Source organism: Salvelinus sp. IW2-2015, linkage group LG9 (genome assembly GCF_002910315.2).
Source record: "Salvelinus sp. IW2-2015 linkage group LG9, ASM291031v2, whole genome shotgun sequence".
NCBI lineage: Eukaryota > Metazoa > Chordata > Actinopteri > Salmoniformes > Salmonidae > Salvelinus > Salvelinus sp. IW2-2015.
The window spans coordinates 13,256,911-13,277,856 of record NC_036849.1 but is presented as its reverse complement, the minus strand read 5'-3'; the positions used below and the strand labels follow the sequence as shown (position 1 = coordinate 13,277,856).

General features: G+C 42.8%; 1 protein-coding gene across 1 annotated transcript; it reads right to left on the bottom strand.

Annotated features, from left to right (window-relative positions):
• Nucleotides 1-112: 112 nt before the first annotated feature.
• Nucleotides 113-20,504, bottom strand: lclat1 (lysocardiolipin acyltransferase 1). The gene is made up of 6 exons (XM_023994276.2): nucleotides 20,180-20,504; nucleotides 3,078-3,247; nucleotides 2,611-2,809; nucleotides 2,338-2,484; nucleotides 1,909-2,025; nucleotides 113-1,129 (listed from the first exon to the last, which is right to left on the bottom strand). The coding sequence occupies exons 2-6, from the start codon at nucleotides 3,243-3,245 to the stop codon at nucleotides 609-611; spliced, it is 1,152 nt and encodes a 383-aa protein (XP_023850044.1). The 5' UTR covers nucleotides 3,246-3,247; nucleotides 20,180-20,504; the 3' UTR covers nucleotides 113-608.
• Nucleotides 20,505-20,946: the final 442 nt, after the last annotated feature.

Genomic DNA, 20,946 nt, shown 5'->3' with positions numbered 1-20,946 from the left:
ATTGGCTAAACACAGAACAATAACGGTTAAAATATGGACTAAAATAATCACAGCATACACACATCTAATGTATGAGTGCTATGTATATGGCTCTGTTCCATCACTTAAAATAAATAAATACATAACCAAGGAAACACGCAAAACAATAATAAAATCAATTTAAAACACATGGCTAAGACATTATATTCTGTATATGAAACCCATACACATGTATGGACACTGGTTCTAGCACGATACGAAATATAAACATAAGAACAAAAAGGATGACCAATGATAGTCCTCTTAATTGTAGACAGCAAAGGTGCTAGACAGTCAGACACATGAAGGTTTTACAGCATAATGGCTGTGATGAGCTACTATGACTCCAGCAAGCCAGCAAGAAGAACAACATTCATTCTTTCCTGTGTTTTTTTTCTGCATCCTCAGCCCTGAGGTTAGCTCACCCTAGAAGCCATGCACATTGCCTGCCGGTTCACCCTTTACTCCCTGTGAAGCGAGGGAGATTGCCCATGACCCTCCAGCATATGCTCCAAGCCCAACTGTGGACTCAGGCCTAGCATCCCCACTGAACACTGCAGAAACGTTAGCCTCCTGCCGTCCCTTCCTCATCACTCCTTCTTCCCGTCCACCATCTTTTCCTTCTCGTCCCTAGTCACAGACTTCCAGTAGCGATGACAGGCCAGCTCCAGTAGTTCTAGCCCTCCTATCAGCTTCTGCTGGCCGAAGTAGACGCCCATCATCACTAAGAAGTACAGACGGAGCGGGGCCCAGAGCCAGAGGCCTGCGAAGGACAAGGCTATGAAAGAGCTCCAGTAGAACAGAGATGCTGCCTTGATCAGAGCCACGCGGAGCTCCGTCTTACAAGGGGGCACGCGGCACATGCCCTCCCTGTCGAATCCCCGGGGCTCAGCGGCGTAGAAGTCCCTCAGGCGTACCTCCTTCTCTGCCCAGCGCTCCTGAGTCCAGGCCTGCAGGGCGGAAGGGGATGTGGGCAGGGCGGAGGCCTCGTAGCGGCGCACATGGAAGTGGATCTCCCGGGGGAACTGCCCCAGGATCAGGTGGCGCTCCGTCTGAGGGATGTTCTTGGGGTAGGCCACGGTGATGTCATGGACGGCATCCAGGTTGTCTCCTGTAAAGGAGGGGAGGTATGCATGACCGACGTGCATCTTTATTTTAACCGTGGGGTTTGTGTAGATGCTGATGCAGAAGATCCATATCCTTGAGTCAAATGTAACTAACTAAGTATATTGCGGACATGCTTGCCTCCCACACTGAGCACTATATCATTCCTGTCTCTTAAATAAGCCTGCAGCCCCACTCCCATACCACACAATGAGCCGGGACCTGAGTGAAATATCAGCCTGGGAGGATGACACGACACCTGCCAGCCCTGAGCTCCCACCGACTCCCTACTGTACTGTATGAGAGTCAGTGGATATAAATAGGCCAGGGGCACAGCGCACTCAGACAAAGACCACCTAGATAACATGTCAATCACCAGAGGTGAGGGAACAGGGCTAAGTCCGATGACATCACTGTGGTTCAGAACACCTGCTTGGTGAGTTAGTGCCCAGCTAAGCGCCGCAGGCGGCGGTATTTAAGACTGATGGAAGGCTGCCAGGATTAGCTCACAGGGCAATATGAGATGCCTTGGGGTGCTGTAATGTGTCACAGTGTTGATGAAGTACTAGTCTGAGATTCCTAAAGAAAAACAGGTAACACTGATGTAGCTTGTTATAATTCCTTCACGCTTGAGTCATTTGACATAGGCTAACTGTTGTCATAACAAGTGATGACAGATGATTACAATACAAACAGCCAGTAAAACACCCTTGGTTTCACTTTACTATATGTTACAGCAACATGGGTAAAAAATGACAGTAAATATAGAAAAAGTTAACCCCTGACCTTTGCGGAGAGTGTCCACGATGAAGGTGAATCCAGTGGTGCGGGGGTGCAGCACATACTCAAACTTAGGCAGGCCGTTCTTTTCCGCAAAGTCATCACTTCTTGCTCTAGTGTAGTCTGCAGGAGAGAGAAAAACAGAAAATGAGAAGTAGGCTCAATAATATTGTTAGCATCTAGGATAATTGACTGTCATAAATTACATTTCTTGGATAGGGTTTAGCACACTACTGTAAAAGTGAGAGAACATTGGTCATATACCAAACATCACCAATTATGTAGTGTTGTCGCTTGTCATGATGTGTGTTTTGTCCTATATTTATATTTTTAATCCCAGCCCCCTTCCCCGAAGGAGGCCTTTTGCCAGGCCGTTATTGTAAATAAGAATTTGCCCTGGTTGGCTAAGTGACTGTTGTCACTGAAAGCTGTTACCGGTGAGGTCAGTGCCCTCAGGGAAGAGGAGGAGCTGCAGGGGCTCTCTGATGTCACAGAAGTACTCTAGCATGTTCTCCATGTGGCTGCGGTCCTCCTCCCACCGACGCTTGATGAAGATGAAGCAGGCCACCTGCATGGCCCAGCCTGATGCAAATTAACCAGATTAATGCCATTTAGCACTCTTTTATCCAAAGCAACTTACAGTCGTGTGTATACATTTTTTTCACTGTGTAACCCATGCTGAGTTGTATGTGTGTTGCCTACACCCACCGAAGCCTGGCACAACTTTGAGGGCGGCCTTGAGGCAGATTTTCTCCAGTCGCAGGTAGCTGTACCTCAGCAGGCAACACCACAGGAACATCCAGTCGAGACGCGTCCGGTGGTTCATGATGATCACACTGCGCTCCCCTGGGATGAAGCCATCACCCGTGATCACCACCTTCACCCCAAACACCAGCTCCAGCAGGGCCTGCACAGGGGTAGGGAGGGGGCGGGAGGTACGGAGGAACAGGAAGACTCATTTAATTTGGTTCCAAAACACAGACACCAAGAATAGTACAAAACAAAGTCAGTGAGAGATCAAAGAACAAACATCAAGACAAGAGATCAAAGAATGTTAGGTCAAAACCAAAAAGGCGAAACAGTTAACCACAGTTGTCAAACAAAGGTGATAAGAGACACAAGTGGATGCAGACATAAGGAACACAGAGAGACAGATAAGGGGTAAGATGACTCACCACGGGCAGGGTGAGCCAGGTGGCCACAATACGGTCTGTGATCCAGCGGTACCAGGAGGGTGACACCAGCATTAGAGGTAGCACAGGGCCCAGCATGAAGATGCTGCCAAAGAAACTGCCCAGAAACAGGGTCACCACAAAGTACAGCCCACGCACAGACACCGCCATACCTGGGAAGGAGAGAGATGACTTCATATTTATATTTGGACTCTCCTTATGCATCAGTGAAGACAACTTGTTAGTTCAGTACAGTATTAAACTGATCATGAAGGAGATACGTAGGATAAACACTTCCAGAGTAGGCTAATCAATCCTGCCAAAATCCTATGTTGATGTGGAACTACAAGTTTGGGCGTACTGAGGAAGGATTGGATTAATCATGAACCAGTCTAACGTAAGACAAAATGGAGTTATGTCCTCATCAATAGCAAACCCTCATGTTCTGTGGATCTTCCTACATTTCCACACAAACAGTGGAAAAACCAAGGAAGACATTCCTATTGTGGAATGTAAATAGGGGTCGGAGCCAGGGGTTTCTTACTGCTAAAATGCTGTGATCAGGGAACTGGATTTTATGCAGCTCGCCGACAACCTCATCTTAGACCTGAATATTTCACATTTTCACTGAATAGCCTAAATATATTTGCATATAAACCAGCCTACTAGAGTTGTCGCTTTTGTTGGATCATGCTTGTGAGAATGATGTTATCTGGAGCCCACTCAATACTGGCATCATATTCCACTTTCTTTTAAAAGCTACTGCTGTTTTACAGTCGGTGGTCTTTATTATAAAATCAGTATAACATAACAGACATACTGTAACATAAACACGCAGAAATTCAAAACCCAGTAATGAGACTGACGGAAAATCTCCAGATGATATCTAGTCTTGCCCCTTTGTCTACTAGTGTTGATAGAAATCAGTTGCTGAGTGGAGTGTATCAGATTTAGGTTTATGGGGCATCTACTTTGTGCATGACAAGTAATTTTTCCAACAATTGTTTACAGATTATTTCACTGTATCACAATTCCAGTGGGTCAGAAATGTACATACACTAAGTTGACTGTGCCTTTAAACAGCTTGGAAAATTCCAGAAAATGATGTCATGGCTTTAGAAGCTTCTGATAGGCTAATTGACATCATTTGAGTCAATTGGAGGTGTACCTGTGGATGTACAGTGGGGCAAAAAAGTATTTAGTCAGCCACCAATTGTGCAAGTTCTCCCACTTAAAAAGATGAGGCATGTAATTTTCATCATCCAGTACACTTCAACTAGACAGACAAAAATGAGGAAAAATCCCCGAAAATCACATTGTAGGATTTTTAATGAATTTATTTGCAAATGATGGTGGAAAAATATATTTTGGTCACCAACAAACAAGCAAGATTTCTGGCTCTCACAAACCTGTAACTTCTTCTTTAAGAGGCTCCTCTGTCCTCCACTCGTTACCTGTATTAATGGCACCTGTTTGAACTTGTTATCAGTATAAAGACACCTGTCCACAACCTCAAACAGTCACACTCCAAACTCCACTATGGCCAAGACCAAAGAGCTGTCAAAGGACACCAGAAACAAAATTGTAGACCTGCCAGGCTGGAAAGACTGAATCTGCAATAGGTAAGCAGCTTGGTTTGAAGAAATCAACTGTGGGGCAATTATTAGGAAATGGAAGACATACAAGACCACTGATAATCTCCCTCAATCTGGGGCTCCACGCAAGGTCTCACCCCGTGGGGTCAAAATGATCACAAGAACGGTGAGCAAAAATCCCAGAACCACACGGGGAGACCCTAGTGAATGACCTGCAGAGAGCTAGGACCAAAGTAACAAAGCCTACCATCAGTAACACACTACGCCCCGAGGGACTCAAATCCTGCAGTGCCAGACTTGTCCCCTGCTTAAGCCAGTACATGTCCAGGCCCGTCTGAAGTTTGCTAGAGAGCATTTGGATGATCCAGAAGAAGATTGGGAGAATGTCATATGGTCAGATGAAACCAAAATAAACTTTTTGGTAAAAACTCAACTCGTCCGTGTTTGGAGGACAAAGAATGCTGAGTTGCATCCAAAGAACACCATACCTACTGTGAAGCATGGGGGTGGAAACATCATGCTTTGGGTCTGTTTTTCTGCAAGGGGACCAGGACAACTGATCCGTGTAAAGGAAAGATGAATGGGGCCATGTATTGTGAGATTTTGAGTGAAAACCTCCTTCCATAGCAAGGGCATTGAAGATGAAACGTGGCTGGGTCTTTCAGCATGACAATGATCCCAAACACACCGCCGGGCAACGAAATAGTGGCTTCGTAAGAAGCATTTCAAGGTCCTGGAGTGGCCTAGCCAGTCTCCAGATCTCAACCCCATAGAAATTCTTTGGAGCGAGTTGAAAGTCCGTGTTGCCCAGCAACAGCCCCAAAACATCACTGCTCTAAGAGAGATCTGCATGGAGGAATGGGCCAAAATACCAGCAACAGTGTGTGAAAACCTTGTGAAGACTTACAGAAAACGTTTGACCTCTGTCATTGCCAACAAAGGGTATATAACAAAGTATTGAGTTAAACTTTTGTTATTGACCAAATACTTATTTTCCACCATAATTTGCAATAAATTCATAAAAAATCCTACAATGTGTTTTCTGGAATTCTTTTTCTCATTTTGTCTGTCATAGTTGAAGTGTACATAGGATGAAAATTACAGGCCTCTCTCATCTTTTAAAGTGGGAGAACTTGCACATTTGGTGGCTGACTAAATACTTTTTTGCCCCACTGTATTTCAAGGCCTACCTTCAAACTCAGTGCCTCTCCTTGACATCATGGGAAAATCAAACGAAATCAGCCAAGACCTCAGAAAAAAGATTGTAGACCTCCACAAGTCTGGTTCATCCTTGGGAGCAATTTCCAAAACGCCTGAAGGTACTACGTTCATCTGTACAAACAATGAGTACGCAAGTATAAACACCATGGGACCGACGCAGCCGTCATACCGCTCAGGAAGGAGATGCGTTCTGTCTCCTAGAGATGAACGTACTTTGGTGCGAAAAGTGCAAATCAATCTCAGAACAACAGCAAAGGACCTTGTGAAGATGCTGGAGAAAACACGCAGAAATGTATCTATATCCACAGTAAAAGGAGTCATATAGCGACATAACCTGAAAGGCCGCTCAGCAAGGAAGAAGCCACTGCTCCAAAACCACCATAAAAAAAGCCCACTACACTGCTGCTACTCACTGTTTATTATCTATTCATAGTCACGTTACCCCTACTTACATGTAAAAATGACCTCAACTAACCTGTACCCCCACACATTGACTCTGTACCAGTACCCGCTGTATATAGCCTCATGATTGTTATTTTATTGTCTAACTTCATTTATTTATTTAGTAAATATTTTATTAACTCTATTTTCTCAAAACTGCATTGTTGGTTAAGGGCTTGTAAGTAAGCATTTTACAGTAAGGTGTTGTACACCTGTTGTATTCAGCACATGTGACAAATAATTTTATTTGAAACCCAACAGGTGGGACAAACTTTCCCAGAACTACTGTTCGTGTCAGCTACAGGCCTAAAAATTGGGATGCTACGCATGTGCTTTGGATAAAAGTATAAGCCTCTGCTCAACCAAGCAGGTGTTTCACCTCTGGTTCACACTCCTCCACCTCAATTACCGCTGTTATTGCACAAGTCTCCCAGTCCCAACCCCCCTCTTGTCATTACCACCATGCATAGCAACAGCATGACACAGCAGCTCTCACAGCAGCAGCATGCAAAGTGGATGATAGACTGGTGCACTAAAAACTCAGGTGTGTGTCATACAAAGCCAGGATTGGGGTTTAAAAGTTGTTTTTTAACATGAAGCGTGGCAGAGGTGAGGAACACCCTGGCTCAGCACAATTACACCTCCCCTGTTACTGCTCTCTCCCACAACTTACTCCCAACACACACGCTTAAGAGCACACACAGGAAGTGGGGAGGACACACCTTTAGGGTCCTCTGAGGATGAGAGGTGAAAAGTGGAGTATTTCTGTCTGCGCCACTTGGGTCTAAGGCACTGCATCTCAAATGGTAGAGGAGTCACTAGACACACCCTGGTTCGAATCAAGGCTGTAACACAACCAGCCGTGATTGGGAGTCCCATAGGGCGGCGCACAATTGGCCCAGCGTCGCCCGGGTTTGGTCAGTGTACACCGTCATTGTAAATAAGAATTTGTTTTTAACTGACTTGCCTAGTTAAATAAAGGTTCAATTTAAAGGCACTTTTGTGGTGGGGGGGGGAAACTGATTGGCTGCGTCCCTGCCCAATCATGTGAAATCCATAGATTAGGGCCTAATTACATTTATTTCAATCGACTGATTTGCTTATTCAGCAACAACAAAAAATTACATATCCAGTAGCTCTCCTGGAGATATTATGCTGTAACAGACTAACCAAAAAGTCTTATAAAATAATTCCCTCATTCAGTGATTCAGGTATCAAATGTCTATACTTCGAAGCAAGGTAGCTAAGCGGGAGGGCTTGAGACTGACTTTTTCCAGTGCCAAGTAACACATGAAAGAAGTCAGCTATTTCATTTAGCATGTTCAGGGAATGCACAATGGACATTTATGTCAAAATAGGATCCTGATCCCTTGAGAGATTAATTTGCCTGCATGTTTTTTCTACATATTGGCCCAGGCTATTTTACACATAATTTACCACCAGAGGAAGTGGGAACTCAAAACACATTAGCTAGATTGCAAACTCTGAATATGATATTGTTGCTATTTAGCCATGGAATTGATCTAACAGTAAACTATATTGGCCTACAAAAGCATCCCTTTTGTAGGCCAATATAGGCTATTTGTGGTATTCATCGCAAATGCCCTCTGCTCTCCTTTGGCGCTTCATCTCAATTACATTCTCTGTTTGTGGTGCCATTTCCTCTATATTGACAGTTAAGAAATAATTGTTATACTCACATAAAGCAGAGACTCAACTCCAACAGTTTTAAAAACTTTCGCTCACTGTCAGTATGCTTGCTTTACTCAGTGTGCAAAAGGGGGGAGCAGGAGTGAAGCGAAAAAGGGACAAGGCATACACTTTCATTGCAGGAAATGACTTGCCTAGTTAAATAAAAGGTTAAATAAAATATTTAAAAAAATACAAATTCTGCACATTACTGTTGGCCAAAATGTTTTTTAAACCCCAAAATCAGCAGGAACATTGTGTCACCTAATCACCGATGTCAGCAAAATTGCATTGGTAAGAGGAAGGCAACGTCAGAAATTTTTGGTTTATTGTCCCAGCTCTAGTTCAGTGTTTTTCCTATAATTTTTTCAGCAGCTGTGGCAAACTTAGCGTGGGGCACGGCTTTAGAGGTCGCAGAGAGAAAATGTTGCCGTTTTGAATTGACATTTTCTGCAATTCTACATGTTTTGACATGGGTGAAAATAAAATTTCACAGTTACGCTTCCCAATCCACATTAACGGGGCCGCAGTGGAGAAGGTGAAAGGCTCATCAGTGTGCACGTCACTGACAATCTGAAATGGTCCACCCACACAGACAGTGTGTGTGGTGTAGGTGAAACAGCGCCTCTTCAACCTCAGGAGGATGAAGAAATTTGTTTGGGCCCATAAGACCCTCAAACTTTCACAGATGCGCCATTGAGAGCATCTGGTCCTGCTGTATCACCGCCTGGTACATCAACTGCACCGCCTACAACCGTAGGGCTCTCCAGAGGGTGGTACGGTCTGTCCAACACGTCACCGGGGGCTCACTGCCTGCATCTACAGCACCCAGTGTCACAGGAAGGCCAAGAAGGTCATCAAGGACCTCAGCCATGGCCTGTTCAACCTGCTACCATCAAGAAGGCGAGGTAAGTACAGGTGCATCAAAGCTGGTCCCGAGAGACTGTAAAACAGCTTATATGTCAAGGCCATCAGTCTGTTAAAGAGACACCACTAGCCAGCCCCTGCCCAGTACAATGCCATGAACTTTAGGTCACTGTCACTAGACGGCTACCACCCGGTTACTCTTCCATGTACCTTAGAGGCTGCTGCCCTATGTACGTAGTCATGGAACACTGGTCACTTAAAATAAATGTTTACATACTGTTTTACCCACTTGATGGACCCGACAGAGGGCTGCCTCGCTTCTAGTCCTTACAAGCATTTCGCTACACTCGCAAATAACATCTGCTAACCATGTGTATGTGACCAATAAAATTAGATTTGACTTCATATGTACAGTGCATTTGGAAAGTATTCAGACCAATTGACATCATGCTGTGGGTTTGTTTTTCAGCAGCAGGGACTGGGAGACTAGTCAGGATCGAGGGAACGATGAACGGAGCAAAATACAGAAAGTTCCTTGAGAAAAACCTGCTCAGGACCTCAGACTGGGGTGACGGTTCACCTTCCAACAGGACAACAACCCTAAGCACACAGCCAAGACAACACAGGAGTGGCTTTGGGACAAGGCTCTGAAAGTGGCCTAGCCAGAGCCCGGACTTGAACCCGATTGAACATCTCTGGAGAAACCTGAAAATAGCTGTGCAGCTACGCTGCCCATCCAACCTGACAGAGCTTGAAGGGATCTGCAGAGAAGAATCGCTGCCAAAAGGAGCTTTAACAAAGTACTGAGTAAAGGGCTTGAATACTTATGTGAATTTCATATCAGTTACGTTTTTAATAAATGTGCAAAAATATTTTTTTTTGCTTTGTCATTATGGGGTATTGTGTTGAGGGGGGGAAATTATCATTTTTAGAAAAGGCTAAAGTAACAAAATGTGGAAAAGTGAAGGAGTCTGAATACTTTCCAAATGCACTGTATATTTATACTCCGGACTCTCTAACATTGCTCAACCTAATATTTATTAATTCCATTCTTTTGTTTTTAACATGTGTCTATTGTAGCACTGTTGGAGCTAGAACACACAAGCATTTCGCTACACCCTCAATAACATCTAAATGTGTGTATGCAACCAATACAATGCGAGTTAAATCAAATTTCCTACAATCCTACACATTTTGCCATGGGGTGGAGAAAACATTTTACAGTTTTAAAAAGAGAGTGCCTTTAAAAAGCAATGAATCCCTTTGAAAACGGCCTATTGAAAACAGTTATTCTAGTGTCGACATTGACTACAAAGTGTAAATAGGTTCATTTTGTCTGAAATGGAGTTTGGCACATCCGTGCGTCACAACAGGTAAATGAAGGTTGGGTTTTGATTTGACGATGTCCATTTGCCCACTAACATTGGGTGAACAGCTGCAGTGATTGCACTCTATCCAATAGCATAGACAATGAGACAGACCTGACCAGCAGCTCAGACTTTGTTTACATAAGACAACACTTTTTTTTTTTTTTTTTACTTGAGAAATACAGCGCCAAACACTTTAGTTAGATGTAAAATTGCACAACTAAAACATCCTCAGCAAAAATAAACATTTATTAGATGTCTTGAGTCATCTTGGTTTCATTCTGGGGATTTTGAGGAAGTGAAATAGGCTTCAGTGTCTCATGGGGGACAAATATAATTAATATAATAAACCAAAAGCAGAATCGGTCAGGAAACACACCAAGACTGAAATATGGTTTTTCTAATGAGCAACAAAATAACATAGTGTTCAGCTCTTTAATGCTAGTTTCCTGTAATTCTACACATTGTCATCAGAGTGACTCAAACGTTTTCACAAAAATAAAAAATGGGGACCCCATGCCATGACATTTTTGGAATATTAGATTCTACTTGACTGTCTAGTTTTTATTTTTGTGATTGTTAGTTCAAAGACTATATTATAAAAAAATATATTGCTCCATAAAATGTTATACATACTTTATCTGATTTTAGTCATTAAAAAAAATACATAGGGGAAACACTAGTTAGACAATACTATCAAATTGTATAGGCTACCTACCCTGCTTTTAAGGCCTTTTAAAATCTGATAAAAAGGTCAGTCTTAAAATAAAGGACCTGAAGACAACCTGTAATAAAATCATAAGATGAGGTTTGATGAAATGTTTATTCAAATCACCATAGCAATGTCCACAGAGCATTGCCTAAAATATGATCTTGCCTAACTGCAATGCAGAATATTTGCTGTTAGTCTGACCCTGCATACTCTGGCAATGGTATTGCATTCCAGTCTGAGTCTAGACCAGATATCACCATAGAGCAAATGGAAATGAGAGCTCAACCATGTCTTGCCCATTCTTGGTTCTCTGCTCTCTAAACCATAGCCTAAGTAATTACATTTAATTTCTTCCATTTTTAGTAATTTGGCATACTTCTATTCAGAGCGACTTATAGTAGTGAGTGCATACATTTTTCGTACTGGTCCCGTGGGAATCGAACTGTGGCATTGCAAGTGCCATGCTCTACCAACTGAGCCACAGGGGCCCCTAACTGAACTAGTGAGTTAGTCTAGCTGAACAGTTGCAGTGGAAAAACAGAGGACTTCTACCCCTGGGTTCCATCACCACTATGCTCACAGCTAATTGCTGCAGTCTGATGAGCTGTGCAGTTTGCAGGGAGTGAAGGGTTAGTCAGTGGGGGGAGAAGAAAACAAACACTTTAATGACTTGTTTCCATTGGATCTCCGATAAAGGTCAGGGAGAGTGAAAGGCTTAGTTGTGCTAATGATCAATACACAGCAGGAATCAACATACAGGGCTGCCCGCTGGCCCGGGGAGGTTTTGGAAACCCTCCAGGGCCTGGTTTCCCGATAGCAATGGAATTTAGGCTTACGAGTGTTTTAACGATGCATCTTTCCTACAACCGTCAAAGATGTAACATGAATCCCAGAACACCACCTAAAGAGAACGTTCTCTCATTGCGTCGTTGAGGCATGTGTCGATACTGATTGAATCAAAAAGGCAGCACTGCCCTTGGGTCAGCTTTCTCCATTCAAAAATCTTACATTAACAGAATTATTCCACAATACTGACAACGAATTAGCTCCTAGAGATATATGATCAAATATGGTTACAAATACCGAGGTGGCTTATTCTAATGCTTACTAGGGTTGCAAAGGGTCAAATTTTTGGGGGAATTTTGCTAAATTCATTAAAAAAAATTGCTTATAACAGTGAACCTTTTTTTGTGGTATAAGAATAATGCAATTCTAGGTCTTGTGGCATATTTTGGTTAAACTGTCCCCAAGTCAATGGAATTGCAACCCTCTGCATGCACAGTGCATTCTTCCATCACATGTACATCTGATTCTCAAGATCTCGCACACTAATGAGATGCTATTGAGCCCACACTACTACACTGTCTGAGCCAAGGACTTCATTCTTTCTGTAAGTTTTGATTACAATACTGGGTGGGGTGAATATATTTTATATGACATACATGATTTTTTGTTAACTAGTAAATAGTAGCCTACTGCAAAGTGTGTTAAATCATTTCCAACTTGTTAACCATTTCTGCTAGTTAGTTTTTGCTACCATGTGGGTTTTAGCTTGCTTGAGCCTGCTAACTGAGGAGTGTTAATTCACCTGTTTCCATACACGTTTCATTTTAAAACATCTAACTACCTAACTGTTTACCTGTACATGGAATTGTATTAGGTTTTTCCCCCTACATTTCCCCCCAATCTTTACAGGAAAATGCCACGGGTAATATCTGATGTGTGGAGAGATTTCATTGCAGCTAATGTAGAACGAAAAGCGGTGTACATTTGCAAATACTGTGCCAAATCATATGTGAAGAATGCAACAAAGATGCAGAATCTGGCCAAGTGCATAAAGTTCCCTCAGCGCTCACAACCTGTGACAAAAGTCCCTCTTCTTCTATTCGAGGTGAAAATGATGAATCAGACACCTTATCGATAGCAACAGTTCATGGTCCTCCTGAAATTAGAAGTTTTTTTGACTCAATGGAGGAACGTAGTCAGAGAAATGCTGATTAATGTCTTGCTTGAGCTGTGTACGCAAATGGTTCACCTCTGATGCTCACAGGCAATGTTTATTGGAAGAGATTTCTGAATGTTCTTTGCCCCGCATACATCCCTCCAACCAGACATGCTTTATCTACTAATTTGCTGGATGCAGAGTTCAACAGAATTCAAGTGAAGGTCAAGCAAATCATAGAGAAAGCAGACTGTATTGCAGTCATCTCTGATGGGTGGTCGAATGTTTGTGGGCAAGGAATAATTAACTACATCATCTCCACCCTCAACCACTATTCTACAAGAGCACAGACAAGGGACAACAGACACACCGGTCTGTACATTGCAGATGAGCTGAAGGCAGCCATCAATGACCTTGGGCCACAGAAGGTATTTGCACTGTTGACAGACAATGCTGTGAACATGCAGGCTGCTTGGTCTAAAGTGGAGGAGTCCTACCCTCACATCACACCCATTGGCTGTGCTGCTCATGCATTGAATCTGCTCCTCAACGACATCATGGCACTGAAAACAATGGATACACTACAAGAGCCAAGGAAATGGTTAGGTATGTGAAGGGTCCTCAAGTTATTGCAGCAATCTACCTCACCAAGCAAAGTGAGCAGAATAAGATCACCACATTGAAGCTGCCCAGCAACACCCGATGAGGTGGTGTTGTCATCATGTTTGACATTCTCCTGGAGGGGAAGGAGTCTCTCCAAGAAATGGCCATATCACAGTCGGTCGATATGGACAGCCCCATCAAGAGGATCCTCCTGGATGATCTATTTTGGGAGGGAGTGGTAAGCAGCCTGAAACTCCTGAAACCTATAGCAGTAGCCATTGCACGGATTGAGGGAGACAATGCCATCCTGTCTGACCCAAGAAATCCATACTGCCCTGCCCACTTCACTGTTGCTCCAAGCAGAGGAAACTGCAGTTCTGAAATACATCAAAAAGCATGAAGACTTCTGCCTGAAGCGTACATGTCTGACCCCAAGTATCCTGGCAAGAGCATATGTCTGGTGCAGAGCTCAACAAGGCCTATGGTGTCATCACTACCATGTCTCGCCACCTTGGCCTGGATGAGGGCAAGGTTCTTGGCATTCTAGCGAAGTACACTTCCAAGCAAGGGCTTTGGGATGGAGATGAGATATGTTAACATGACTGCCATATTGCATCAGCCACCTGTTGGAAGGGACTTTGTGGATCTGAGGCTCTTTCCCCGGTTGCCTCCATCATCCTCCAAATCCCACCAGCATCAGCCACCTCAGAGCACAACTGGCCCGTGTTTGGGAACACACACACACACCAGGCTGACCAATACAAGGGTTGAAAAATTGGTGGCCATCCAGGCAAATGTGTGGCTTTTTGAGCCTGACAACGAGCCATCCTCAACAAGGTTGGAAAGTGACAGTGAAGATGAGGCCTCAGACTGATGAGGGAGAAGACATGGAAGCCTGAGAGGAAGACAACCAAAGCTTTTATTTCTAGACTATCATTTTACAGACATATGTTGAAAACGTTTTTTGGAGATGCGATGGCTCATTGGGGATCATTCATTATTCCCTTTCTTTTATTCAGTGAAATCATCACGTGAAGAGTCAACTCATTTAATTAATGTTCAATTCATAACTAAATCGTTTTTTTTTATTTCTATTGGAAGGATTTAATTATGTCTACTTATGATAAGGTAAAAGGTTTATGTTTGTCGCCATATGATATGGTAAATATATCCAATGCAAAAAACATCTATATTTAAATGGTATTAATATTAATTCCCATATATTCCCGTTAATTCCCACAGAAAGTTTCCACCTCTGAATATTTCCCAAATTGTGCAACCCTAATGCTTATCCTATAAAAATGTACTAAAGATTTGGTGCATCACTACGCACATGATAGTTCATAACGCTCATGATAATTCAAAAATTAGACGGTAGCTAAACAAAAAACTCAATTGAATGAACATGAGCAAATTTGAGAACAAGGCTACTTAAATTCTATCACCATATTGATTGCAGCACTTGTACGAAAAATACACTGGATCACTGCTACTCTAACTTCCGCGATGCAAACACGGCCCTCCCCCGCCCTCCCTTCGTCAAATGCTCCTACCGTCCTATAGGCAGAAACTCAAACAGGATGTACCCGTGACTAGAACTATTCAACATTGTTCCTGTACCCAAGAGGGCAAAAAGAACTGAACTAAATGACTATCGCCCCTGTAGCACTCACTTCTGTCATCATGAAGTGCTTTGAGAGAATAGTCAAGGATCATATCACCTCCACCTAGTCCCACTCCAATTTGCATACCGCCCCAACAGGTCCACAGACGATGCAATCGCCATCACACTGCCCTATCCCATCTGGAAAAAAGTAATAACTATGTAAGAATGCTGTTCATTGACTACAGCTCAGCATTCAACACCATAGTTCCCTCAAAGCTCATCATTAAGCTTGAGGCCCTGGGTCTGAACTCTGCCCCTGTGCAATTGGGTCCTGGACTTTGACAGGCCATCCCCAGGTGGTGAAGGTAGGAAACAACATCACCACGTCTCTGATCCTCAACACAGGGGCCCCACCAGGGTGCGTGCTCAGCCACCCCCTCCTGTACTCCCTGTTCACCCATGACTGCGTGGCCATGCACGCCTCCAATTCAATCAAGTTTGAAGACGACACAACAGTAGTGGGCTTGATTACCAACAACGGCGAGACAGTCTAGAGGGAGGTGGTGAGGGCACTCGGAGTGTGGTGTCAGGAAAACAACCTCTCGCTCAACGTCAACAAAACAAAGGAGATGATTGTGGACTTCAGGAAACAGCAGCGGGAGCACCCACCTATCCACATCGACGGGACAGCAGAGACACAGTTTGATGAAGGCGCAATAGCGCCTCTTCAACCTCAGGAGGCTGAGGAAATTTGTCGTCACCTAAAACCCTCAAACTTTTACAGATGCACAATTGAGAGCATTCTGTAGGGCTGTATCACCGCCTGGTACGGCAACTGCACCGCCCACAACTGCAAGGCTCTCCAGAGGGTGGTGCGGTCGGCACATTGCATCACCGGGGGCAAACTACCTGCCCTCCAGGACACCCACATCACCTGATGTCACAGGAAGGCCAAAAAGATCAACGACAACCACCCAAGCCACTGCCTGTTCAACCCTAACATTCAGAAGGTGAGGTCAGTACAGGTGCATCAAAGCTGGAACCGAGACTGAAAAACAGCTTCTATCTCAAGGCCATCAGAATGTTAAACAGCCATCACTAACACAGAGAAGCTGCTGCCTACATACAGACTCTAAATCATTGGCCACTTCAATAAATGGATCTCTAGTCACTTTACTAACGTTTTACGTATCTTGCATTACTCATCTCATATGTATATATTGTTTTATATACCATCTTGCCTATGCTGCTCTGTCATTGATCGTCCATATATTTATATGTACATATTCTTATTCCATCCCTTACGTAGATGTGTGTATTAGGTAGTTGTGGAATTGTTAGATATTACTGCACTGTCGGAACTAGAAGCACAAGCATTTCTCTACAGTCGCATTAACATCTGCTAACCATATATACACACACACTAACCATATATACGACCAATAAAATGATAATTTCTATATCATTGAAATACAGTGCATTCGTTAACTATTCAGACCCTTGGACTTCTCACGTTGTTACATTACAGCCTTATTCTAAAATTGATTAAATTGCACACCCCCCCCCAATCAATCTACACAGAAAACCCCATGACAAAGCAAAATAATTTACAACCAAGAAAAACAAAATAAGAATTCAGACCCTTTCCTCATTACTCTGTTGAAGCACCTTTGGCAGTGATTACAGCCTCGAGTCTTCTTTGGTATGACGCTACAAGCTTGACACACCTGTATTTGGAGAGTTTCTCCCATTCTTCTCTGCAGATCCTCTCAAGCTCTGTCAGGTTGGATGGGGAGCGTTGCTGTACAGCTATTTTCAGGTCTCTCCAGAGGATATTTGATCGGGTTCAAGTCCGGGCTCTGGCTGGGCCACTCAAGGACAATCAGAGACTTGTCCCGAAGCCACTCCTGCGTTGTCTTGGCTGTGTGCTTAGGGTCGTTGTCCTGTTGGAAGATGAACCGTTGCCCCAGTCTGAGGTCCTGAGCAGGTTATCGTCAAGGATCTTTCTGTACTTTGCTCCGTTCATCTTTCCCTCGATCCTGACTAGTCTCCCCGTTCCTGCTGGTGAAATACATCCCCACAGCATGCCACCATCCCCACTGCTGCCACAACCATGCTTCACCGTAGGGATGGTGGCAGGTTTCCTCCAGACGTGACGCTTGGCATTCAGGCTAGAGGTTGACCGATTATGATTTTTCAATGCCGATACCGATTATTGGAGGACCAAAAAAAATAAAATGATACCGATTAAATCAGCCGATTTTTATACATATTTGTAATAATGACAATTACAACAATACTGAATGAACACATTTTAACTTAATATAATACATAAATAAAATAAATTTAGTCTCAAATAAATAATGAAACATGTACAATTGTTTAAATAACGCAAAAACAGTGTTGAAGAAAGTAAAAGTGCAATACGTGCCATGTAAAAAATCTAACGTTTAAGTTCCTTGCTCAGAACATATGAAAGCTGGTGGTTCCTTTTAATAAGAGTCTTCAATATTCCCAGTTAAGTTCTCTAGGGTAGGGGGCAGCATTCGGAATTTTGGATGAAATGCATGCCCAAATTAAACTGCCTGCATCTCGGGCCCAGAATATATGATATGCATACAACTGGTAGATTTGGATAGAAACCACTCTAAAGTTTCCAAAACTGTTAAAATAGTGTCTGTGAGTATAACAGAACTGATTTGGCAGGCGAAAACCTGAGGAAATCCAACCCAGAAGTGACTCTTATTTTGAAAAATCACTGTTCCATTGCCTGCCTTTCGTCCATTTAAAGGGATATCAACCAGATTCCTTTTCATGTGGCTTCCTCAGGGTGTGAACAGTCTTTAGACATAGTCTCAAGCTTTTATTCTGAAAAAATGAGCGAGATTTATCAAATCGCGTCAGTGGATGGCCGATGTCCTTCCATTAGTTCATGCGCGCAACACTGGTAGCTAGACATTTTCTTTCTCTCCAGTATTGAATAGTTTAGTCTAGTTGAAATATTATCGATGGTTTATGTTAAAAACAACCTGAGGATTGATTATTAAAAACATTTGACATGTTTCCACGAACTTTACGGATACTATTTGGAATTTTCGTCAAGCCTTGATGACCTGCCTAAGGCTGTGGAATACTGAACATAACGCACCAAACAAATTGAGTTTTTTTATATAAAAATAATCTTTATCAAACAAAAGGAACATTTATTGTGTAACTGCGAGTCTCGTGAGTGCAAACATCTGAAGATCATCAAAGGTAAGCGATTAATTTGATTGCTTTTCTGACCAAACTACATTGCTGCTAGGTGATCTTATGTTTTGTCCAGTGATCGATAAACTCACACAAACGCTTGGATTGCTTTCGCTGTAAAGCATATTTTCAAAATCTGACACGACAGGTGGATTAACAACAAGCTAAGCTGTGTTTTGCTATATTGCACTTGTGATTTCTTGAATATACATTTTTTTAGCATTTATTTATTTATTTGGCGTTCTGCAATTCAGCAGTTGATGATGAAAATGATCCCGCTAAAGGGATCCGTGCGTCAAGAAGTTTAATGACTAAAATGAACACCCTTTTTTAGATTGCACAGGTTTTATTTATTTTCCCCCTCCAAACAATCAACATAAATATGACACATTGTAATTAAATTATTATCCGCTTTGTGAGATCTTGGCAAAGGCCAGTATTATATATATATATATATTTCTTTATTTTATTCCAGGCAGTAGCTTTCAGTTGGCACTGGCCCGTTTTGCCACTGAGAAATGTACCTGAATTTCAAGCCCTGCACTGCCTGTAGATCTAGTCAGTGTTCATACAGTAGACTAAGGTCAGCCTACTTTCAAAATGAACTGAGAAGATCTCAACAACATTAACTAGGCCTAACTGTGGCCCAATTATTAACCAGTAGTTACAAGTGTGGCATTATCCATGTATCACAGTACAATGTCCATTGCACTTGAATTGCATCACATGGGCTATTCCACCTCAGTAGGGCATCGAAGTCAGGGCAATAGACACACTGATTGGACTTGAATAGCACAATGGTGCCAGAGTAGTGATGATTTTATATCTGGGAGGTAAACCATTCAGCTAGGGCTCTTATCAGGGTCAGGGAAGTTGGCCAGGATACCGTGCCCACAGAGGCCCACATAAAACACTGCCTTCCCTCCTCCTGAAAGAAACACCTTGTGAAGAACGTGTGTGTGTACTTTGAATGTGCATGGATAACAACCTGAAAGTTCTTCAAAAATACCATTAAGAGTGAATAGGCCTAGAAATGCTTGATAATGGACATCACCACTGAGGATTTGCATTGGTGACAGAGGGCATGTGAGTTTATTCATGGGGTCTGCTTAATCACTGTGAAAAACTCATACTGACAGAGAGAAAGCAGTTTAATTCGGTTGATGATTTAGTCTAAACAAAAAAACGAAACAAAAAAAGGATAGCTAGTAGACTTAATTTGATCATCATGAGCCAAGTCATTTTCGCAATCTAACAGCACACCTTTATTTAAACTCAAAGACAGAGATTATTGGATACAATACTGGATAAATCCTTTCTAGCTACTGGTTGCAATGAAGCCTATTTCTCCACCTTCACATGGAATACTTAGTTCTACACCCCTGCACAAATTACAATGTGTGTTCCTGTGAAAGTGTCAGCTGTAAACATAGCTAATTGTTAGGTAACGTTAGTTCTGCATCCCTGCATAAATTACAATGTGTCCTGTGAGATAGTATCAGATGTAAACATAGCCAATTGTTAGCTAGTTTGTTTGTCCAAAAAACAAAACAATACTTTACCTGAAATGTAATCTAAGTAAAGTATACGCGTCTGCTTTTCTTTTAGCTGCTTAGCTAACACGCTAAATTAGTTAGCTAGCTCAGCCAGTCCATTACAGCTAGCCTGTTAGCTAGCTAGCCTAACTAACTAATGTTGGCAAGAGTTGGCTTGACAACACTGATTTGCAAACTGTTTCGTACAACAAAGTTTCACTCAATATCAGAGTATTGTGAGAAATGTAACCATAAAACACAAAAAAATTGCCACCCACCTGAATGTTCTTCACACCAAATTCGCTACAATGAGCACCAGTCGGGTGCGGCCAGAAGAAATGTCAACAACTTGGTTGCGACATACTAGCCAGCTAGATAGCTAGCGTTAGCAAGCATAAAACCAGTTGCTGAAGCGAAAACTATTTTTCTGACGCCTGGTTGTAGTAAACACATGCTAAGTAGAAGCAAAACTATTATTATTGGTTATAAAACTTGCATTTATGAAAGTTAACAGCGCGAGATGGATGCAAGCTTTGCAGCTGTCGCAGCACCAGCTAGCTACCTTTTTACCTCATACTACGACCTCTCAACTTCCAACTCTCACCCGTCACTGCACGCACGCGCCAACAGGGGACGCTGTTTATGTGGGTTGGGTGAGGAAAAGTGGACTGCATGTCTGTGTCGAAGGGGACTCGAACAGCTTTCTTAAACTTCCTCTCCTAATCAAACACCAAGCCTTTTAGAGCATTGCAAATGTTCAAGCAAGCATGTGTCATGAGTAGCACTTAGTCAAACTCAAGACTTTCCATGACCTGCTCCCTGTGGCATGCACTTTATCTGAGTGTCTGAGTAGACTGTAGGGGTTGACCAGTAAACTTCTCAAGGGTCAGCGCATTACTTCAGAGGGAGCATGAAATATGTGCTGTGAAACAACCTCACTGCATTCTGTTTCAATGCCAGCTCTACGGGACTCCCAATCAAGGCCGGTTGTGATACAGCCTGGAATCGAACCAGGGTCTGTTGTAACACCTTTAGGACTGAGATG